Source organism: Syzygium oleosum, unplaced genomic scaffold (genome assembly GCF_021117445.2).
Source record: "Syzygium oleosum isolate NSW1041296 unplaced genomic scaffold, Sole_v2.1 Sole_v2.02, whole genome shotgun sequence".
Taxonomy (NCBI): Eukaryota; Viridiplantae; Streptophyta; class Magnoliopsida; order Myrtales; family Myrtaceae; genus Syzygium; species Syzygium oleosum.
Window position 1 is genome coordinate 18,165,963 of NW_026607486.1, and position 18,073 is coordinate 18,184,035.

An 18,073-nucleotide genomic window follows, 5' to 3' on the forward strand; every position below is an offset into this window, starting at 1 on the left:
AGATTTGTTTCATACTGATATGCCCCAATCTTCTATGCCATAGATCTTCATCCTCTTTGATTGAGATCAAGCAATGAGTGGAGTTTGGATTGACATCTAGAAGATATATATTGCCATGTCTTCTTCCTGTAAATGTTTGAGAAGAATCTTTGCTTGTCCCTAAGCATGTATCTTCTTGAAAGTTGATTCTAAAACCTGTATCACATAGTTGGCTTATGCTTATCAAGTTGTAGTTTAGTCCTTTCACCAAAGAGACATCATTGATTGTAAGTCCTCCAATTTCAACTGTTCCTTTGCCAACAATTTTTCCTTTGGTATTTCCTCCAAAGGAAACTTTTCCACCATTCAGACTGTGTAGATCAACGAATATGCTTAGATCTCCTGTCATATATCTAGAGCATCCACTGTCTAGGTACCACTTCCTTTTTCTCTCAGTGGTAACCTGCAAAAATCACAATAACTCAAGTTTTCTTTAGTACCCAAATTTGTTTAGGTCCTTGAGCATTAGTATAGGCTGTCTTAACAAAATCTCTTCGAACAAGTCTCCAGACCTTAGGACATTCATTCTCAAAATGTTGTGGATCTCCACATTTTGAGCACCTGAGTGCACTTCGGCCAACAGGTTTTACAAAATTTCTTTTGAAATGGTTTTTATAAGCTTGTCGAGGAGGTCTTTGTTTTAATCTCTCCTTGACCTTTGGAAAATCAATTAAGCTATCACTTTCCTTCACAAATCCGAGACCAGATTTGTTGTAGTAAGGAATTTGGATAGAAAGGATATGCTTCAAGGTTTCTGAACCCTTTGAAAACTTGGAAGTAATTTCTGAAACTTGCTTTTTCAAAACCGCCTTTTCTTTGGAAAGAAAATCTCGACTTTCCTTAACTTGATGAAATTCTTTTTGAAGGAAATCGATTTTTTCTTTTTGTGAAACATCCTGTTGCCTTAGTGATGAATTTTCCTTTTTCAAAGAAGAGATGCATTTAAGAGCAGTCTTGAATTCAAAGCATAATTCATCAATATAATTTGATACTTCAATAGGCATGTCAGAATGTTTTACCTCAATCTCCACTTTGGGATCAGAATCAGAATCTGAGTCTGAGTCTGACTTAGCCATTAGACAGAAATTTGAGATATCTTCAACACTGTCTTCACACTCTGTATCATTCCAGGTTTCTGCTTTTAAGGCCTTCTTTGCTTTCTCAAACTTGGTCTTCTTTTTTAGAAGTGGACAATTTGGCTTGATATGTCCACGTTTCTTACAGTGAAAGCATATAACATCCTTTGATCTCTCTGTTTCATCGAAGGACTTCTTCTTCTCAAAAGGCTTCTTACCTTTGAGGTTTCTTCCTTTGATCTTCATTTTCTTATACTTCTTTATAAAGAGAGCTAGTTCTTCATCGTCAACATCTTCATCTTCATAATCTGCATCAGAATCAATGTTAGTCTTCAAAGCAATTGATTTATCACCTTTGGATTCAATCTCCTCATTCCGTTTCTCAGTCTCATATGATTGAAGAGTTCCAATCAACTCATTCACTGATAGAGGCTTGATCCTTTGTGTCTCTCGAAGAGATGTTTTGATGTTATCCCACTGATTTGTCAGTCCTCTCAGAAGTTTGTTGACTTTCATTGCATCTGGAACTGGTTGTCCTTGATAAGCAAGACCGTTTACTATATCAGTAAACCTGTCATACAAATCAGCAATTGATTCTCCAGGCTTCATTTTGAAGGATTCATATTGACCAAGCAAAAGATTGATTTGAGTTTCCTTGGCACGATCTGTTCCTTCATAAGTAACAAGGAGAGTATCCCATATTTCCTTAGCTGATTCACAAGCAGCAATTTTTTTATATTCAATAGGTGATAAAGCACAATAGAGAGAATAAATTGCTTTGGAATCTAAGGTTTCTCTTTTGGATATCTCAGTTTGAGATAATGGAGGATCTGCTGCTATGCTTGCATCTGCCTTTTCTTTTGAATCAGAAGATCTTGGATTGACTCCTCTGATGATGACATCCCATTGCATGTGATCAATTGACTTTATGAATGCCTTCATCTTATTCTTTCAGACACTATATTCCTTGCCATCGAAATATGGTGGTCTGTTGTTGCTATGTCCTTCAATGAGCCCTGGAGCACCATAGCTAGCCATATAGATCGTTAGCTCAGAAGTAAGACACTTCAATAAATGAGCAACCTGCTCTAATACCAATTGATGTAGTTAGCAAGGATCACCTAGAGGGGGGTGAATAGGTGATCTAAAATAATTTTTAATAATTTATGTGGAAACAAAATAAATCACAGAAGAGATTGAATAAAATTCAGATTCAAGACAGATTATATAGACGGTGCTCTTGATGTGCAGAATGTAAAGTAAGAGATAAGGGATAGAGAATCTGCACACAAGTTTATAGTGGTTCGGCTTATGGCAAGCCTACGTCCACTCTCCCACGCTTACAGCCTACCGGCTGGATTTCACTATGTAATCAAGGGGAATTACAACTTCTGAGTGTTAACACTCTTGTGTATGATAGAACTCTCTATCTCACACAATCTGATGTGGACATCGAACCCTATCGAGGAGGAGGTGCTAGGGACCCGTTGTTCTATCCGCTAGGTCCGATCACTCGAGCGAGAGCGAAGGAATTCAAACAAGCTGTCGGCATAATGGTTCAAGATATTTGGAATGGGGACAATCTGGATTCGAAACTTGAAGATTCTGAAGCTCCTTGGCGCAACATGATTACTCTTGGTCCAGCGAATTCCGAAGGAGCTTAGAATTGACAAACTCCGAATTGGCTCAAATTTGGATGGACGCTTGGAAACGGGCCGCTGATCAATACTCACTACTTTAGTAGTGATTGATGATGTTTTTTAGCGATTTGGAGTCGTTTAGATGAACTTTTAGGCCTTTTTTCCATTTTTGGACGAATTTTTAGTAATTAAGGTTATTTTTGTAATTTTAATCCTAGTATGATTAGGATTAGGGTTAGCACCCTATATAAGGTTGCTTATAGATTTCTAAGAGGAGGACAGAATTTTATATAGAGAAGTTTTCTTCTTGAGTTCTCTTGAGGACTAGATCTTATCAAGGTTCCCTTGTGGCGATCGAATTCAACTTATCGAGCAAGATCGCGAATTCTCTTGTTCGTGGCGTTATAGCGTGGATTGGTTGACACAGGTTCGTCAACAGGTCGCGTTCATACCGAGATTACCAATCACAGGTTCGATTGGGGGTCGAGGTCAGCAATTCGTAACTCACAGATCTTCGTAGAACGATCATCTTCCGCACAGATTCATATTATCTGGTATCAGAGCTGGTTCTACAAGGTCTAGTTATCCTACTTTTACTGCTTTTCATTCATCAATCTAGGGTTTATAGAATTAGGGTTCTGAATTTGTTCTTGCTGTGATTTCAATTTTAATTTAGGGTTTTCGGTCCTAGTTTTTTTTTTATATTGTACTTGAGTTCGTCAAAAAAAAAGCCAAAAAAAAAATTCGGCAAAAAAAAAAGCCAAAAAAAAATCGGCAAAAAAAAACAAAAAAAAAGTTTCGGCAAAAAAAAAAATTTCAAGAGGACGACTCGTTTTTTTTTATCATTGATAGTTGGACCGAATAAAAAAAAATTTTCAGTAGCAGAAATTAAATCTGAATCCGAATTTAGCGAAAATTTCTTTGAATTGCTGAGTTGAGCGGTATATTGCTGAATTTGATCTTGCTTGGTGGTTTATCGATTGTTGTGAGGAGCTTGTGAGACTGGATTCAAGTCTGAAAAAAAGAGCTTGCTAGAAGGAAATGAGAGGTAAAAGGCAAGAGTGTGTGAGACTAATTGAGGGAAGAAAAAGCCGAAATTGAGTTAAACACGAGAGGAGTGACAAACACTTTGAGCGGAAAACGTGAGGGAGTGACTAGTGAGATTTCTTTTATCTCTAACATTTTCTTGCAGGTTTGAAAAAAAAAATGTCAGGCTCAGGCAAGGGAAGTGTGAATCAAAGGGAGGATCGCACTCATCCAAGGGATGATGCGATTCTAGCAGGCATCCAGCAATTGAGTTTACAAATTGAAGCACTTAGCAACAGAGTTGCAAGATGTGAGACAAGACTTGAAGATGACCAAGAGCCACCAAGAGGGAGGCCACAAAATCAGTGAGAGGAACCTAGGGCACAACCTAGATGGCAGCGGCAATTTGATGATGTATATGTATCCGATACAGAAGATGATCGAGATGGCAGGTTTGAGAGGAGAAACGGACGCCGAGGATTTAGACGTCGAGAAGATGATGAGCTTGGCAACATTAAGATGAAGATTCCATCTTTTCAAGGAAAGAATGATCCTGATGCGTATCTAGAATGGGAGAAACGGATGGAGATGGTATTTGATTGCCAGCGATATTCGGAGCTCAAAAAGGTAAAAATTGCAGCGGTTGAATTTACTGATTATGCTATAATTTGGTGGGATCAACTTGTGACTACCAGGAGACGCAATGGTGAAAGACCAATAGAAATGTGGGATGAGATGAAAGCAGTGATGAGGAGGCGCTTTATACCTAGTCATTACTACAGAGACTTGTTCCATAAGCTGCAAAATCTCACACAAGGTAATATGAGTGTGGAAGAATACCATAAAGAGATGGAGATTGCTATGATCCGTGCTAATGTGGTGGAAGACCGTGAGGCCACAATGTCACGATTTTTGTGTGGTTTGAGCCGAGATATAGCAAGGGTGGTAGAGCTGCAACACTACGTTGAATTGGAGGAATTAGTGGACAAAGCCATCAAAGTTGAGCGGCAATTGAAGTTGGATCGAACTTACAAGAGTGATGGAGGTTCAAGCTCGAATTGGAAGTCTAATTGGAAGAGAGACGAGAAGCCGAATTGGAAGGGAAACAATATCAAGACTGAAACTTTGAAGGAGAAGGAGAAGGATGGCAAAGTTGGTTCGAATCCGGCTTCAGGTAAAACTGAAAACCCTAACACTAAAACTCGTGATATTAAATGTTTCAAGTGTTTGGGCAGGGGTCATATGGCAAATCAGTGCCCTAACAGGAGGGTGATGATCATGACTGGACATGATGATATTGAATCAGAAAGTGAGAGGGAGGAAGAGGATGATAACATGCCACTATTGGAGGATTGTAGTGATGTTGAGATGCCAGCAAAGGGTGAATTGATGGTGGTTAGGCATTCTCTTAGTGTTCAAGTCAAAGAGGAGGAGCATCACCAGCAACGCGATAACTTGTTCCATACAAGATGCTTGGTGAATGGTAAGATTTGTAGCTTGATTGTTGATGGAGGTAGTTGTACAAATGTAGCAAGTTGTACCATGGTGGAGAAATTGGGATTGAAGACTGCAAAGCATCCAAGACCATATAGATTGCAGTGCTTGAATGATAGTGGTGAAGTAAAAGTATCGAAGCAAGTCCGAGTTCCATTTGAGATAGGGCGATATAAGGATGAGCTGATGTGTGATGTTATACCTATGCAAGCAGGGCATCTTTTACTTGGTAGGCCATGGCAGTATGATCGAAAGGTACATCATGACGGGTACACTAATCGATATTCATTGGTGATGAATCAGAAGACATACACATTGGTGCCAATGACACCTACTGAAGTGTATGAAGATCAATTGAAACTACAACGTGAGGCTGAGAGAGAGAGAGAAAAAGTGATAAAACTGAGGGCCTGCGTGGAAACTCTGAGACGCAAATAAAAGGAGAGGAAGATAAGAGTAGAGTGGTAAAAAAAACCGAGAGAAAAGGAGAGAGAAAAGAAAAGAGAGAAAAGAATTTCTATGCAAAATCTAGTGAAGTGAGGAGAGCTTTGATTCTGGACCGACCGATACTTGTACTTTTGTACAAGGAGGCACTGTTTACTACTAACGAACTTGACCCGAATTTGCCAAGTTCTGTCGTGTCTTTATTGCAGGAATTTGAAGATGTCTTTCCTGATGAGCTTCCTGGAGGTTTACCACCGATTCGAGGCATAAAGCATCAAATCGATTTGATTCTCGGTGCACCATTGCCTAACCGACCCACATATCGAAGCAATCCTGAAGAGACAAAGGAACTTCAGCAGCAAGTTAGCGAATTACTAAAGCAAGGATATGTGAGAGAGTCTCTTAGCCCATGTGTTGTTCCTGTTTTGTTGGTGCCAAAGAAGGATGGGTCTTGGCGAATGTGTATTGATTGCCGAGCAATCAATAACATAACGGTAAAGTATCGACATCATATTCCTAGGCTAGATGACATGTTGGATGAATTGCATGGAGCTTGTATATTTACTAAAATTGATATGAAAAGTGGTTATTATTGTAAGGACCCGGGGTCTACACTGTGTAATATTGTCCGCTTTGGGCCCACTGACCCTCACGGCTTTAAAACGCGTTGTCTTGGGTAGAGGCACTCTTTGGCCCTTCCTCCCCTAAGCCCAATATTGTCCTCTTTGGGGCGCTCTCTGGCCCTTCCCCTCAAGGCTTTGTTCTCATCATGCGCAGCGGAAGCAAGCCCATGATGAGAACAAAGCCTTGAGGGGAAGGGCCAGAGAGCGCCCCAAAGAGGACAATATTGGGCTTAGGGGAGGAAGGGCCAAAGAGTGCCTCTACCCAAGACAACGCGTTTTAAAGCCGTGAGGGTCAGTGGGCCCAAAGCGGACAATATTACACAGTGTAGACCCCGGGTCCTTACAAATGGTATCAGAGCTGACTCCCGACCGCGTGTGGGGCCACAGCGAGGACGCTGTGCTCGAAGGAGGGGAGAATGTAACGACCCGGTCCGACGAGGGCGGAGAGTGGTCGCCGGGGCCAGAGGGCCTGGACAAGGAGCGGCTCTTGGCAGGCTTCTAGGATGGCAAGGGGGGGCATGTCTCTGTCCCACATCGCTTAGGGGGGAGTCCTGGGCTAGTTTATAAGGCTTGGGTTCTCTATTCTGTGTAACGCGTTTTAAAGCCGTGAGGGTCAGTGGGCCCAAAGCGGACAATATTACACAGTGTAGATCCCAGGTCCTTACAAGTGATATCAGAGCCGACTCCCAACCGCGTGTGGGGCCACAGCGAGGACGCTGTGCTCGAAGGAGGGGAGAATGTAACGACCCGGTCCGACGAGGGCGGGGAGTGGTTGCCGGGGTTCAAAGACCTGGACAAGGAGCGGCTCCTGGCAGGCTTCTAGGATGGCAAGGGGGGCATCTCTCTGTCCCACATCGCTTAGGGGGGGAGTCCTGGGGTTGCTTATAAGGCCTGGGTGGCCTATCCTGTGTAACGCGTTTTAAAGCCGTGAGGGTCAGTGGGCCCAAAGCGGACAATATTACACAGTGTAGACCCCGGGTCCTTACAAATTGTATCAGAGCTGACTCCCGACCGCGTGTGGGGCCACAGCGAGGACGCTGTGCTCGAAGGAGGGGAGAATGTAACGACCCGGTCCGACGAGGGCGGAGAGTGGTCGCCGGGGCCAGAGGGCCTGGACAAGGAGCGGCTCTTGGCAGGCTTCTAGGATGGCAAGGGGGGCATGTCTCTGTCCCACATCGCTTAGGGGGGGAGTCCTGGGCTAGTTTATAAGGCTTGGGTTCTCTATTCTGTGTAACGCGTTTTAAAGCCGTGAGGGTCAGTGGGCCCAAAGCGGACAATATTACACAGTGTAGATCCCAGGTCCTTACAAATATCAAATTAGGATAAAAGAGGGGGATGAATGGAAAACTGCATTTAAGACCAAGTACGGGTTGTATGAGTGGTTAGTCATGCCATTCGGTTTAACTAATGCACCTAGTACTTTCATGCGACTTATGAATCATGTTCTGCGTGCTTTTATTAGTCGATTTGTAGTTGTCTATTTTGATGATATCTTGATATATAGTCGAAGCCTTGATGACCATATTGAGCATGTGCGAGCTGTTTTGCAGGTTTTAAGGGCTGAGCAATTATATGCTAACCTAAAGAAGTGCTGTTTTGTAACTGACAAATTAGTATTTCTAGGCTTTGTTGTTGGTGCTGATGGAATACAGGTTGATGAAGAAAAGGTGAAAGCAATCCGTGAATGGCCGACACCTAAGACAGTAGGAGAGGTGCGCAGCTTTCATGGTTTAGCCAGTTTCTATCGTAGATTTGTAAAAGATTTCAGCACCATCGCCGCACCTTTAACCGAGGTTATCAAGAAGCACGTGGGTTTCACTTGGGGAGAAGAGCAAGAGAGAGCATTCAATCTGTTAAACGATAAGCTGACTAATGCTCCTTTATTATCTTTACCGAATTTCAGTACTACTTTTGAGATAGAATGCAATGCTTCTGGTACAGGAATTGGAGCTGTGTTGATGCAAGGAGGACGTCCCATAGCGTATTTTAGCGAGAAGTTAAGCGGAGCGACATTGAATTATCCGACTTACGATAAGGAAATGTATGCTTTGGTGCGAGCTTTGGAGACTTGGCAACATTACTTGTGGCCAAAAGAGTTTGTGATCTACACCGACCACGAGACCTTAAAGTACTTGAGGGGGCAGCAAAAGTTGAACAAAAGACATGCCAAATGGATGGAGTTCATTGAGACTTTTCCATATCTAATCAAGTACAAAAAAGGTAAGGAAAATGTGGTAGCCGATGCACTTTCTCGAAGGTACGCAATTCTAACTACTCTAGGAGCAAAGTGTCTAGGTTTCGAGCATATCAAAGGTTTATACGCTGACGATGATGATTTTGGAAGAGTATTTGAAGCTTGTGAGCATGCTGCGTTTGAAAAGTTTTATAGGCATGATGGATATCTCTTTTGTGAAAATAAGTTGTGTTTGCCTAGATGCTCTTTGCGCGAGTTATTAGTGCGAGAGGCACATAGTGGTGGTTTAATGGGGCATTTTGGAATCAATAAGACTTATGAAGTGCTGCATGAACATTTTTTTTGCCACACATGAAACGAGATGTCACACGAGTTTGCGAGAGATGTATCGCATGTAAGCAGGCTAAGTCTACGATTAAACCACATGGTTTATATACACCTTTGCCTATCCCAACGCATCCTTGGGTTGATATCTCTATGGATTTTGTGTTAGGATTGCCTAGGTCTAAGCATGGCAAGGATTCTATTTTTGTGGTTGTTGATCGATTTTCAAAGATGGCTCATTTTATACCTTGTCATAAATCTGATGATGCATCGAATGTTGCTAAATTGTTCTTTCGTGAGGTTGTGCGTTTGCATGGCATGCCTAGGTCCATTATTTCTGATCGAGATACTAAATTTCTAAGTTACTTTTGGAAGACATTGTGGAAGAAGTTAGGTACACAACTTTTATTCTCTACTACTTGTCATCCACAAACTGATGGTCAAACTGAAGTAGTTAACAGGACTTTAGGGACATTGTTGCGTGCTATCATTAAAAAGAACATTAAATCTTGGGAAGATTGTTTACCGCATGTTGAATTTGCTTATAAGAGAAGCGTGCATTCTGCTACTAAATTCACACCGTTTGAGGTTGTCTATGGTTTTAATCCCTTAACTCCGTTAGATTTAACCCCTTTGCCTGTTGCTGAGCGTGTGGATTTAGATGGTGCTAAGAAAGCTGAATTTGTGAAGACTTTGCATGAGAAGACGCGGCTGAATATTGAGCTTAAGACAGAGCAGTATGCAAAGCAAGCCAACAAATGGCGCAAGAAAGTAGTGTTTGAGCCCGGTGATTGGGTTTGGGTTCATATGCGCACAGAGCGTTTCCCCAAACAGCGACGCTCTAAATTGCTACCGCGAGGGGATGAACATTTTATGGTGTTGGAAAGAGTCAACGATAATGCTTACAAGCTTGACCTTCCAGGTGAGTACGGTATTAGTGCTACTTTCAATGTTTCTAATTTGACTCTTTTTGATGCAGACGCTGATTTGAGGGCAAATCCTTTGCACGGGGGAGGGAATGATGTGGACATCGAACCCTATCGAGGAGGAGGTGCTAGGGACCCGTTGTTCTATTCGCTAGGCCCGATCACTCGAGCGAGAGCGAAGGAATTCAAACAAGCTGTCGGCATAATGGTTCAAGATATTTGGAATGGGGACAATCTGGATTCGAAACTTGAAGATTCTGAAGCTCCTTGGCGCAACATGATTACTCTTGGTCCAGCGAATTCCGAAGGAGCTTAGAATTGACAAACTCCGAATTGGCTCAAATTTGGATGGACCCTTGGAAACGGGCCGCTGATTAATACTCACTACTTTAGTAGTGATTGATGATGTTTTTTAGCGATTTGGAGTCGTTTAGATGAACTTTTAGGCCTTTTTTCCATTTTTGGACGAATTTTTAGTAATTAAGGTTATTTTTGTAATTTTAATCCTAGTATGATTAGGATTAGGGTTAGCACCCTATATAAGGTTGCTTATAGATTTCTAAAAGGAGGACAGAATTTTATATAGAGAAGTTTTCTTCTTGAGTTCTCTTGAGGACTAGATCTTATCAAGGTTCCCTTGTGGCGATCGAATTCAACTTATCGAGCAAGATCGCGAATTCTCTTGTTCGTGGCGTTATAACGTGGATTGGTTGACACAGGTTCGTCAACAGGTCGCGTTCATACCGAGATTACCAATCACAGGTTCGATTGGGGGTCGAGGTCAGCAATTCGTAACTCACAGATCTTCGTAAAACGATCATCTTCCGCACAGATTCATATCACAATCACTCTTACAAAGTGTCCCTCAAGATCTTAATGTTTGGCTCAGAACGACAAGATAAATGATTGGAGTATGCTCAGACTTTGGACTCGTTGATTCTTGATTCTGTACTTCCTTCTGCTGCTCGTTGATCCTCTTAAATACTCCTCTACTAGCCGTTGGACAGCTTTCAGAGGATCATCTTCCAATCTTCACCTTGGACAGATTTGTATAATAAGGATTGAGTAGCCATTGGATGACAGATTCTGAATCCCGCTGATTCTGGTCGCCCATACAATCAGAATCTTGGTTTCTATAAGTAGAGTTTTGTCCGTTGTAATGCATTCTTGTCGTGATGTTTGATTGTCAATCAATTTGATTCAGATTGAGACAATCAGAACATTCCTTCTGTGAAATCCATGCCAGATCACTAGCTGTTGTGTTACGTTCTGAATTCTGCGTCTGAATAATTTCTTCGTCTGCGTCTGCATCTGCATCTGAATAACTTCTACTTCTACATCTGCATCTGAATAACTTCTGCGTCTGAATCTCAGAACCTAGATTATATGGGTCTTCAAAAACATACTTGACAGTTTGTAAAGTCTGAATAACTTTCTTCTGAGCTTCCAGAATATACAGACCTGGAATAAATTTGTTCATAATAAGTATCAGATTTACAATAACATAGAAGGTTTTGTCAACTTCAAAATCAATAGGAGTTTTACTCAACAGTCCGAGATAAACGTCCATTTAGGGCTTGTAATTAACGAGAAGAGGTTGGAGTCCAATTTTGGGGCTCGTGCTGTTTGGAAACGAGCGAACCCCTCGATGTATGAGTAGTACTTGCATGATTTAGGTGCACATCAATTTAATGAATCAGCCGTTGGATCATGTGCATCTTACGTAAGATCCAAATTATTCAACAGCTAGGATTTACTATGCTCAAGTGCTCTTGAAGAATCCAAACAAAATTTCAACACATACACATGGTACCATCGCTAACATTCATTCATGGCGTTGCTATTGTCTATTAATAGCAACAAAGCGGGCGACAACACGAGCATATGCCATAGAGAGATTGATTCACGCATTTAAGGGAAACTAAGAAAGAAGCACATATTTTTTTGTTCTTTCTTTCAGAACTGTCAAAATGATAATACAATTTCCAGCCACAAAATAATTGACCATGGATGGGTTTCTTGCAAGTGAGATGTTGGGAGCTTTGGTTATGTGCTTCTGTAGTTGACCTGGAATAGTATGTTATGTGACAGTCATAACACATAACGTTTCGATATGACATTTCTTGAGCATATAATCTCGTTAAATTTACACGCGAGATAGCTTGAGAACTATAATGGAAACAACTCATCATATAATTTGTTATGTCCCACCAATATATCACATGATATAAACAATGGATGGACTTGTCCATGGGTGAATGGCTGCTTTGATAGTATCACATGGGTCCCATAGCCCAAAAAGATGGAAATGGGCCCATACACATCAAACTTGCAAGCGATTCTCGAGGTTTTAGACTAGACTTGATCAATGAGCAGTAAGCGTTGGTATATCAAGTCTAAACTAACGTATTTAGGTCCACCCATGTTGTAAAATATGTCAAAAATATTCTTCATAGAAAGATCGGTCCATAGAAGGAATTGCTTTTCCAAGCCAGCTCAAATCGTGCTTCAAGACCGGAGGGCCGAGCACGCCCCTAGACCCATGACTAGGTCTATAGTAGACTAGTTCACGAGCATGAGATCAATGGACCTGTGCAACTCTTCCATTTGGACGAGCTCGCGAACAAATTTTAGGCTCGACTCGGATTGGTTCCTTGAGATGGTGTCTTGATTTGTAATTTGAAGTCTGGTTTTGACTCGGGGGTGTGCATGGAGGAAGTCCAGAGGATAATACCAAAGGACATGAATTGAAACAGACTGTATTGAAGGAAGAAACACCATGACGATGAATAATCAGCTCATTCAATTAGTATTCTTGTTTCGTTCCCTTCAATCCCAATCAATCAAGGCATTACGTATAGGAGAATTGAATTACGACAACCCTACAAAATAATCAATCAGCAAGCAAAAGACACCCCCCCAAAAAAAAGCCGGCAATAGGAGAGCTCGACAGTATCAAATTCACAAACTAGGGTCATACGGGATATTCGCCGGCTTGATCCATTTTTCACCTTTGGTGAAGGATTTGACCGTGAACTTGCTAGCTTGCTTGGTAGATAGGTTCGATCTCAGTCCCTTCCACTTGACTCTGTACTTCGTGTTAGACCCTGGTCCGTAATTCTGGAATTCCGCGTAGTATATGGTGTCCGGGGCTGAGTTGCCGACCCACGGCAGCCACCCGTTTGGGCTGATGATGTTGGACATCGTGGAGCGCATGTACACCGTGGTAGAGTAGTTCTTCCACGGCCGCCCGAGGAACGTCTGGACGTTGGTCAAGTTCCCCGCTGGCCAGATGGTGCAGTTCTGGATCGAGATGCCGGTGTTCTGGTTAGGGTCGAACTTGCCTTGAGCGGTGATGGTGTTTTGCTGGCCAACCATGGGCGTCTTGGGTAGGATGGTGCAGTTCTGGAAGACGACCGCGGAGTTCCCGAAGATGAAGTCAACCGTCCCGTAGATGTTACAGTCCCGGTAGAACTGGCGGTTGGAGTGAGTGTAGAGGGAATCCTGGAAGGCGTCGATGCAGCACCGGTAGAAAATCGACTGGTCGGCGGTCGACATGAGAGCCACCGCTTGGTGCTTGGCCGGGCCAGCGGTGTTGCGGAATCCCATGTCCGAAGCAATGAAGCCTTTGCCAAACACAGCTGCAAAGTGGAAATGTTCAATTATAGTTAAACCTTACTTTCCACAAATGGAGTAATGCCAAGACATGAACATTATCATTATCAAACAGGCAAAATGAGGAAGAGCTCGCGAAGGAGTGAATTACCGAAAGTTGCGGTCTGAAACGTCGGAGTCCCGTCAATGACGTTCAGGCTACCGGTGACGACCGTTGCATCCATCCCGTCCCCGACCATCATAACGTTCCACTTCGACTTCTCGACCTGCACGTTCTCGCTGTAGACCCCCTTCTTCACGTAGATCACGAACGTGTCCTTGCTCTTGTCGGGCACGGCGTCAAGTGCGGCTCCGATGGTCTTGTACTTGCCCGAACCGTTTTTGGCCACAACAGCATTCGCCTTCTTCCTCAAATCGGAGCTCTGAAGCAGCTCGCGCTCTTTCCGGTGCACCCATTTCGGCACTTTGTGGTGATGGTGGTGGCCGAGGTGGTGGTGGTGGGGGCGAGGCAAGCTCATGAGCCACCGTAGCTTGATTGAGCTCGCGATGTTTGAAATCCAAGTGATGATCGCAAGACTATTGCTCGTCAGTTCGCCTGAGTCTTCGAGATGGTTCGCAACAATCTCTTTAATCGCTCCTGCTGATCCATCAAACCCATCGATGCACGTCTGTTGGGATGTCCCGGCCGCGCTGAGCCAGGTCTTGAGATCGTCCGCCGAATCGAACAAGTTCGAGGCGTCGCTCGATGACAGCGAGCTGTTCAGAGAGTCCATCGCGAGCCCAAGGAGCACGCGGCAGCTGTCCAGCGCCGCGCTTGCCGTCCCCTCCGCCGCGGTGTTATTGAAGACCGTTCCTTGCTCGGAGAAATACCCCGCGGCCTTGGCCAGCGCCTCCAGGGCCACTTGGATCGACAGCTTGAACAGATCCTCCGGGCGGACCGGGCCGCTCGAGTTGGCCCTCGGGGCGAGGGAGCTGACGCACGAGTCCTTGTACAGCGTGACATCGCACACGGCCTTCACCGAGGTCGAGAGAGGTTGAGCCTCGCCGCCTCTCCTGTTGCCGGCGTGCACCGAAGTACCGACCATCGCGGCGACCACGACGGCAACGAGAGCGACGGAGGACAAGCCCACGACAATGGTTCGCTTCTGGGTTCGGCGACGAGCGTCGAGCGCCGCTTGCTCGGCTTCACTGATCTTCCCACAGGCCTTGATCGTAGAAGCCATTGATGCGCAGCTCGGAGATGATCTTCTGCGCTTCGCTGCTGTGGTGGTGGTGGTGATGCCTGGTATGGACGTCGGCGGTATGTATATACATGGGGGCCGTGCATGGGCTCTGGGGCGAGGGACTACGTGCGAGGCACAAAGCAAATATATGAAACGCCAAAACATAAGGTCAAAGATGATGATGTTGTCCGGATGTTCGGGTTCCTCTTTTGGGGTTGGAGAGTGGCTCTCATGTTTGCGAAGCAGCAGCAAAAACAGCAGATAACATTTTGTGGGGTTTGACTTATATAAATGAAATTATTTTCAAGAAGATTTGGCACGGAAACCGACCAATATTATATAGCTATAAAGATTGAAGAAATCAAATTTTCTTTTCTTTTCTTTTCTTTTCTTGGTATGGCTTGGCGATGACGGGTCGAACTAGATCTCCAATATGTTTATCATCGACTGATTTATCTATCAATCGGTTCGTTTTTTCCGTATGGGAGTGATCGACCACTGCAATCTGATAGGGCCTCGAGCCCTTCTCTTCCTCAGCCCAACTTCTGATAGAAATAGTTTGTTTCTGAGCCTTTTAAAGCTGTCCGGTCCACACGAATTTATCGAGCATTCTCCATAGGGCGAGAGAGAGAATTCTCGGGATAATGACACGAATGGTAACTTTGGCTCAATGTACAGTGTGGCCTTGATTTTTTTAATTTGTTCAATGGTCCCTAAATTATAGGGCAATGTGCAATGCGCAATGTGGTTCCCGAACTTTCAACTTATTCGATGTGGTCTTTAGACTTTTAGTAAATATTCAGTTTAACCCTTAAATTATATGAAAATATTCAATATTGTCCTTCCATTTATTCAAGTTCAGGGACAGCGTCGAACATTTTCATATAGTTTATCGACTAAGTTAAATATGTACTAAAAGTATAAGGATCACGTTAGACAATTTAAAAGTTCGGAAACCACATTACACACTGAGCCAAAGTTCGGGGACGACATTGAACAAATCAAAAGTCCAACGATCACATTGCACAACATTACACATTGGGTTAAAGTTCAAGAATTTTTTTTTTTTTGATGACCCAGGGAACCCCCGCACGGCCGACAGCCGGGAGGTAAACCCTGGGGGCGACACGTGCTAGCCACCACACACACGTGCACCGGTTAAGTCACCCTGCGGCACCCGGGATTCGAACACTCAACCTTTTGCGAGAGGAAGAGTGCGCGCTCCAGCAGCGCCACCCAGGCGGGTGGTAAAGTTTAAGAATTATTAGTGTCATTAATCCCGAGAAATTGTCTGGTGAGCCGTGTTCAATTTGTCGAACCGTATTCGCACCGCTAGTTTCGATGAAAGGGCCGCTCTCGTGGGACCCGCCGGGCTCGACGGTCCGGACGCGGTTTAGTAAGCGGATCACCACGAGGATGCACAGCTTTGCGCGCTCTCTCGCCAGTCAAAAACTTTTAGGGAAAAAGCGACGGTCTTTTCACAGCAACGCAAAAAGCTTTTAGTTCTGGGAGTTCAAATGTCTCAAGTAATATGTCGTGAGCTCGTCTTTAGCTATTTTAAAAAATTTTAGAATGGAATGGTCATCATCTATATTCGGATTTTTCCTTTTTCTCTAAATTCTTTTTTTTTTTTTATCCCTCCCTGTCGCCCACGACGTCGTGGCTTGCCTGGGTCGGACTGGTAAATGGGCCGGGGCCCCGTTTTGTCGGCCCATCTTGGAGGAGGGCCCCCACCCCCCGCGGGGATGGGAACAAGTTACTGGAATCGTCGGCTAGGGGAAGAGGATAAGGAGGAGAGATAGAGATAGAGATAGAGAGAGAGTCAAAGAAGAATGATTCTCAAGTGACCCGGGGTGCCCGTGAGCCCATCGCATCTCGGCCGTCGGTTAACACGGGCCCCCGCGCCGGATCACCCAGCATCGACGGGTCGAATCCATCTGAGCTTACGTGTAGCCCGGACCACCGAACCAGAAATCCCTTCCTCCTCCTCCTCCTCCGCAGAGGTTTCGCCACCTGCCAGAGGAGGTGACGTGTCCTCCACTCTCCGACAAACAACACGAACAAGGTAGCGGGGGCCCCACCTCGAGAAGGGGGGACGCGTGGCAGCTCCTCAGTGGCTTCGGAAGTCGCAGCACATGCCCCCCCCTCCCCCGTGCGCTCCGGCGGCTGCGCCCCCCCACCCCCCACCCCAAAAAAAAAAAAACACAAAGAAAAAGAAAAGGACAAAAAAGGGTAAAAAAGATAATTAAATTTTTTTTTTTTCATTTCGCAGAAACTCAAAAGGATAACTAATAAAAATATCTCCTTCCTTTTTGTCAATGGGATGGCCCCCTTCCGCTCCCGACAAACGAGGCCCTCTCGCCCAAATGACATCGTTGTCCTCGCGCCCTCCGGACGCCCCCGGTCCGACTCTCCCGGGTAACCAAAAAAAAAAGGGACTCGGAACGAGCCCGTCCGACATCTTTACCATCGCCCGATCTTTTCCGGTAATTTAAAACCCGTCTCGCGGAAAAAAATAAAATTCGATCGAATATCCATCGAAGAAGGTCGGAAATCACATGAATTCCAAGGGAGGGAGCGGGGGCGGCGAATGGGACCCCGTGAAGCGAACCCCGTGAATTCACCAAAAAACATTAATAATTTCGAGCCCCTCTTTGGGGCGTAATTGGAAAAAGGAGGCTAGGGAGGGGCAGGATCGTAAAATCACCGGAGAACGTGGGCCGTCCCTTCCAGGAAGAGAAGGCTTTGGTTTCGGGCGTCCCCCCCCCCTTTCGCGCACGTTCGGCAAGCGCCGTCTCGGCTCTCGCAGCTGTACCCGGTTGGGCCTGATCCGGTGCGCCCGCGCTCACCGCCCCTGCCCTGCACCTCCGGCATCCCCTCCTCCGTCCCTTCGGACGACCCCCCTTTCTTAAGCGCGCGGTGACCAAAAACATCGCGCTCGGGCGGACGAAATCGGCCGGCCCGGGAAGGCGAATATGTCTGCCTAGGCTCGTCCCCAGTTCCGGCCCCTCCGGGCCGGCCGAACCCGGGGTCCGACCCAGCGGGTCGCCGGGTTCGCGATCGTCATATGCTCTGATCCGTTCGGATATTCATTAACTTAATGAAGGATTAGTTGTAATTGCCAATTAAGGTTGGAGACAAGATCATTTGGCACTAGCGTATCGAATTCATCATGCGCGTGGGAAGATTTAGAGGGATCCGGCATTGAATGCCGAGCGTGTCGGCCGGACAGGGATCGGACATTTTATGCCGCCGGTGCGAGCGTTACACACCGTAGGCATTCCCCAGCGTCGGCTCGGCTCGGCTCGTCTCGTCGGGAGCCGCGGCTTAACCGCGGTCGGGGATTTAACCCGACCGTGGTTTGATAAATACCCCGGCCCCCTTGACATTTTTCTCCCTTTTTCACGTAAAGGAGAAAAAACATGTTCATGGAGAATCGCACATAAGAG

The 18,073-nt window shown here is 44.9% G+C and overlaps 2 protein-coding genes across 2 annotated transcripts; one reads left to right on the plus strand and one right to left on the minus strand.

Moving 5' to 3' along the window:
- Positions 1 to 4,681: 4,681 nt before the first annotated feature.
- LOC130137325 (uncharacterized) lies at positions 4,682 to 8,428 on the plus strand. Its single transcript, XM_056308112.1, has 6 exons — positions 4,682 to 4,928; positions 5,088 to 5,162; positions 5,313 to 5,668; positions 5,722 to 6,313; positions 7,642 to 8,054; positions 8,284 to 8,428. Exons 1-6 carry the CDS (start codon positions 4,682 to 4,684, stop codon positions 8,299 to 8,301), a joined length of 1,701 nt encoding a protein of 566 aa, XP_056164087.1. The 3' UTR covers positions 8,302 to 8,428.
- Positions 8,429 to 12,747: 4,319 nt separating this feature from the next.
- Positions 12,748 to 14,624, minus strand: LOC115662080 (probable pectinesterase/pectinesterase inhibitor 46). Its single transcript, XM_030584259.1, has 2 exons — positions 13,553 to 14,624; positions 12,748 to 13,427 (listed from the first exon to the last, which is right to left on the minus strand). The coding sequence occupies exons 1-2, from the start codon at positions 14,622 to 14,624 to the stop codon at positions 12,748 to 12,750; spliced, it is 1,752 nt and encodes a 583-aa protein (XP_030440119.1).
- Between the last annotated feature and the right edge of the window lie 3,449 nt (positions 14,625 to 18,073).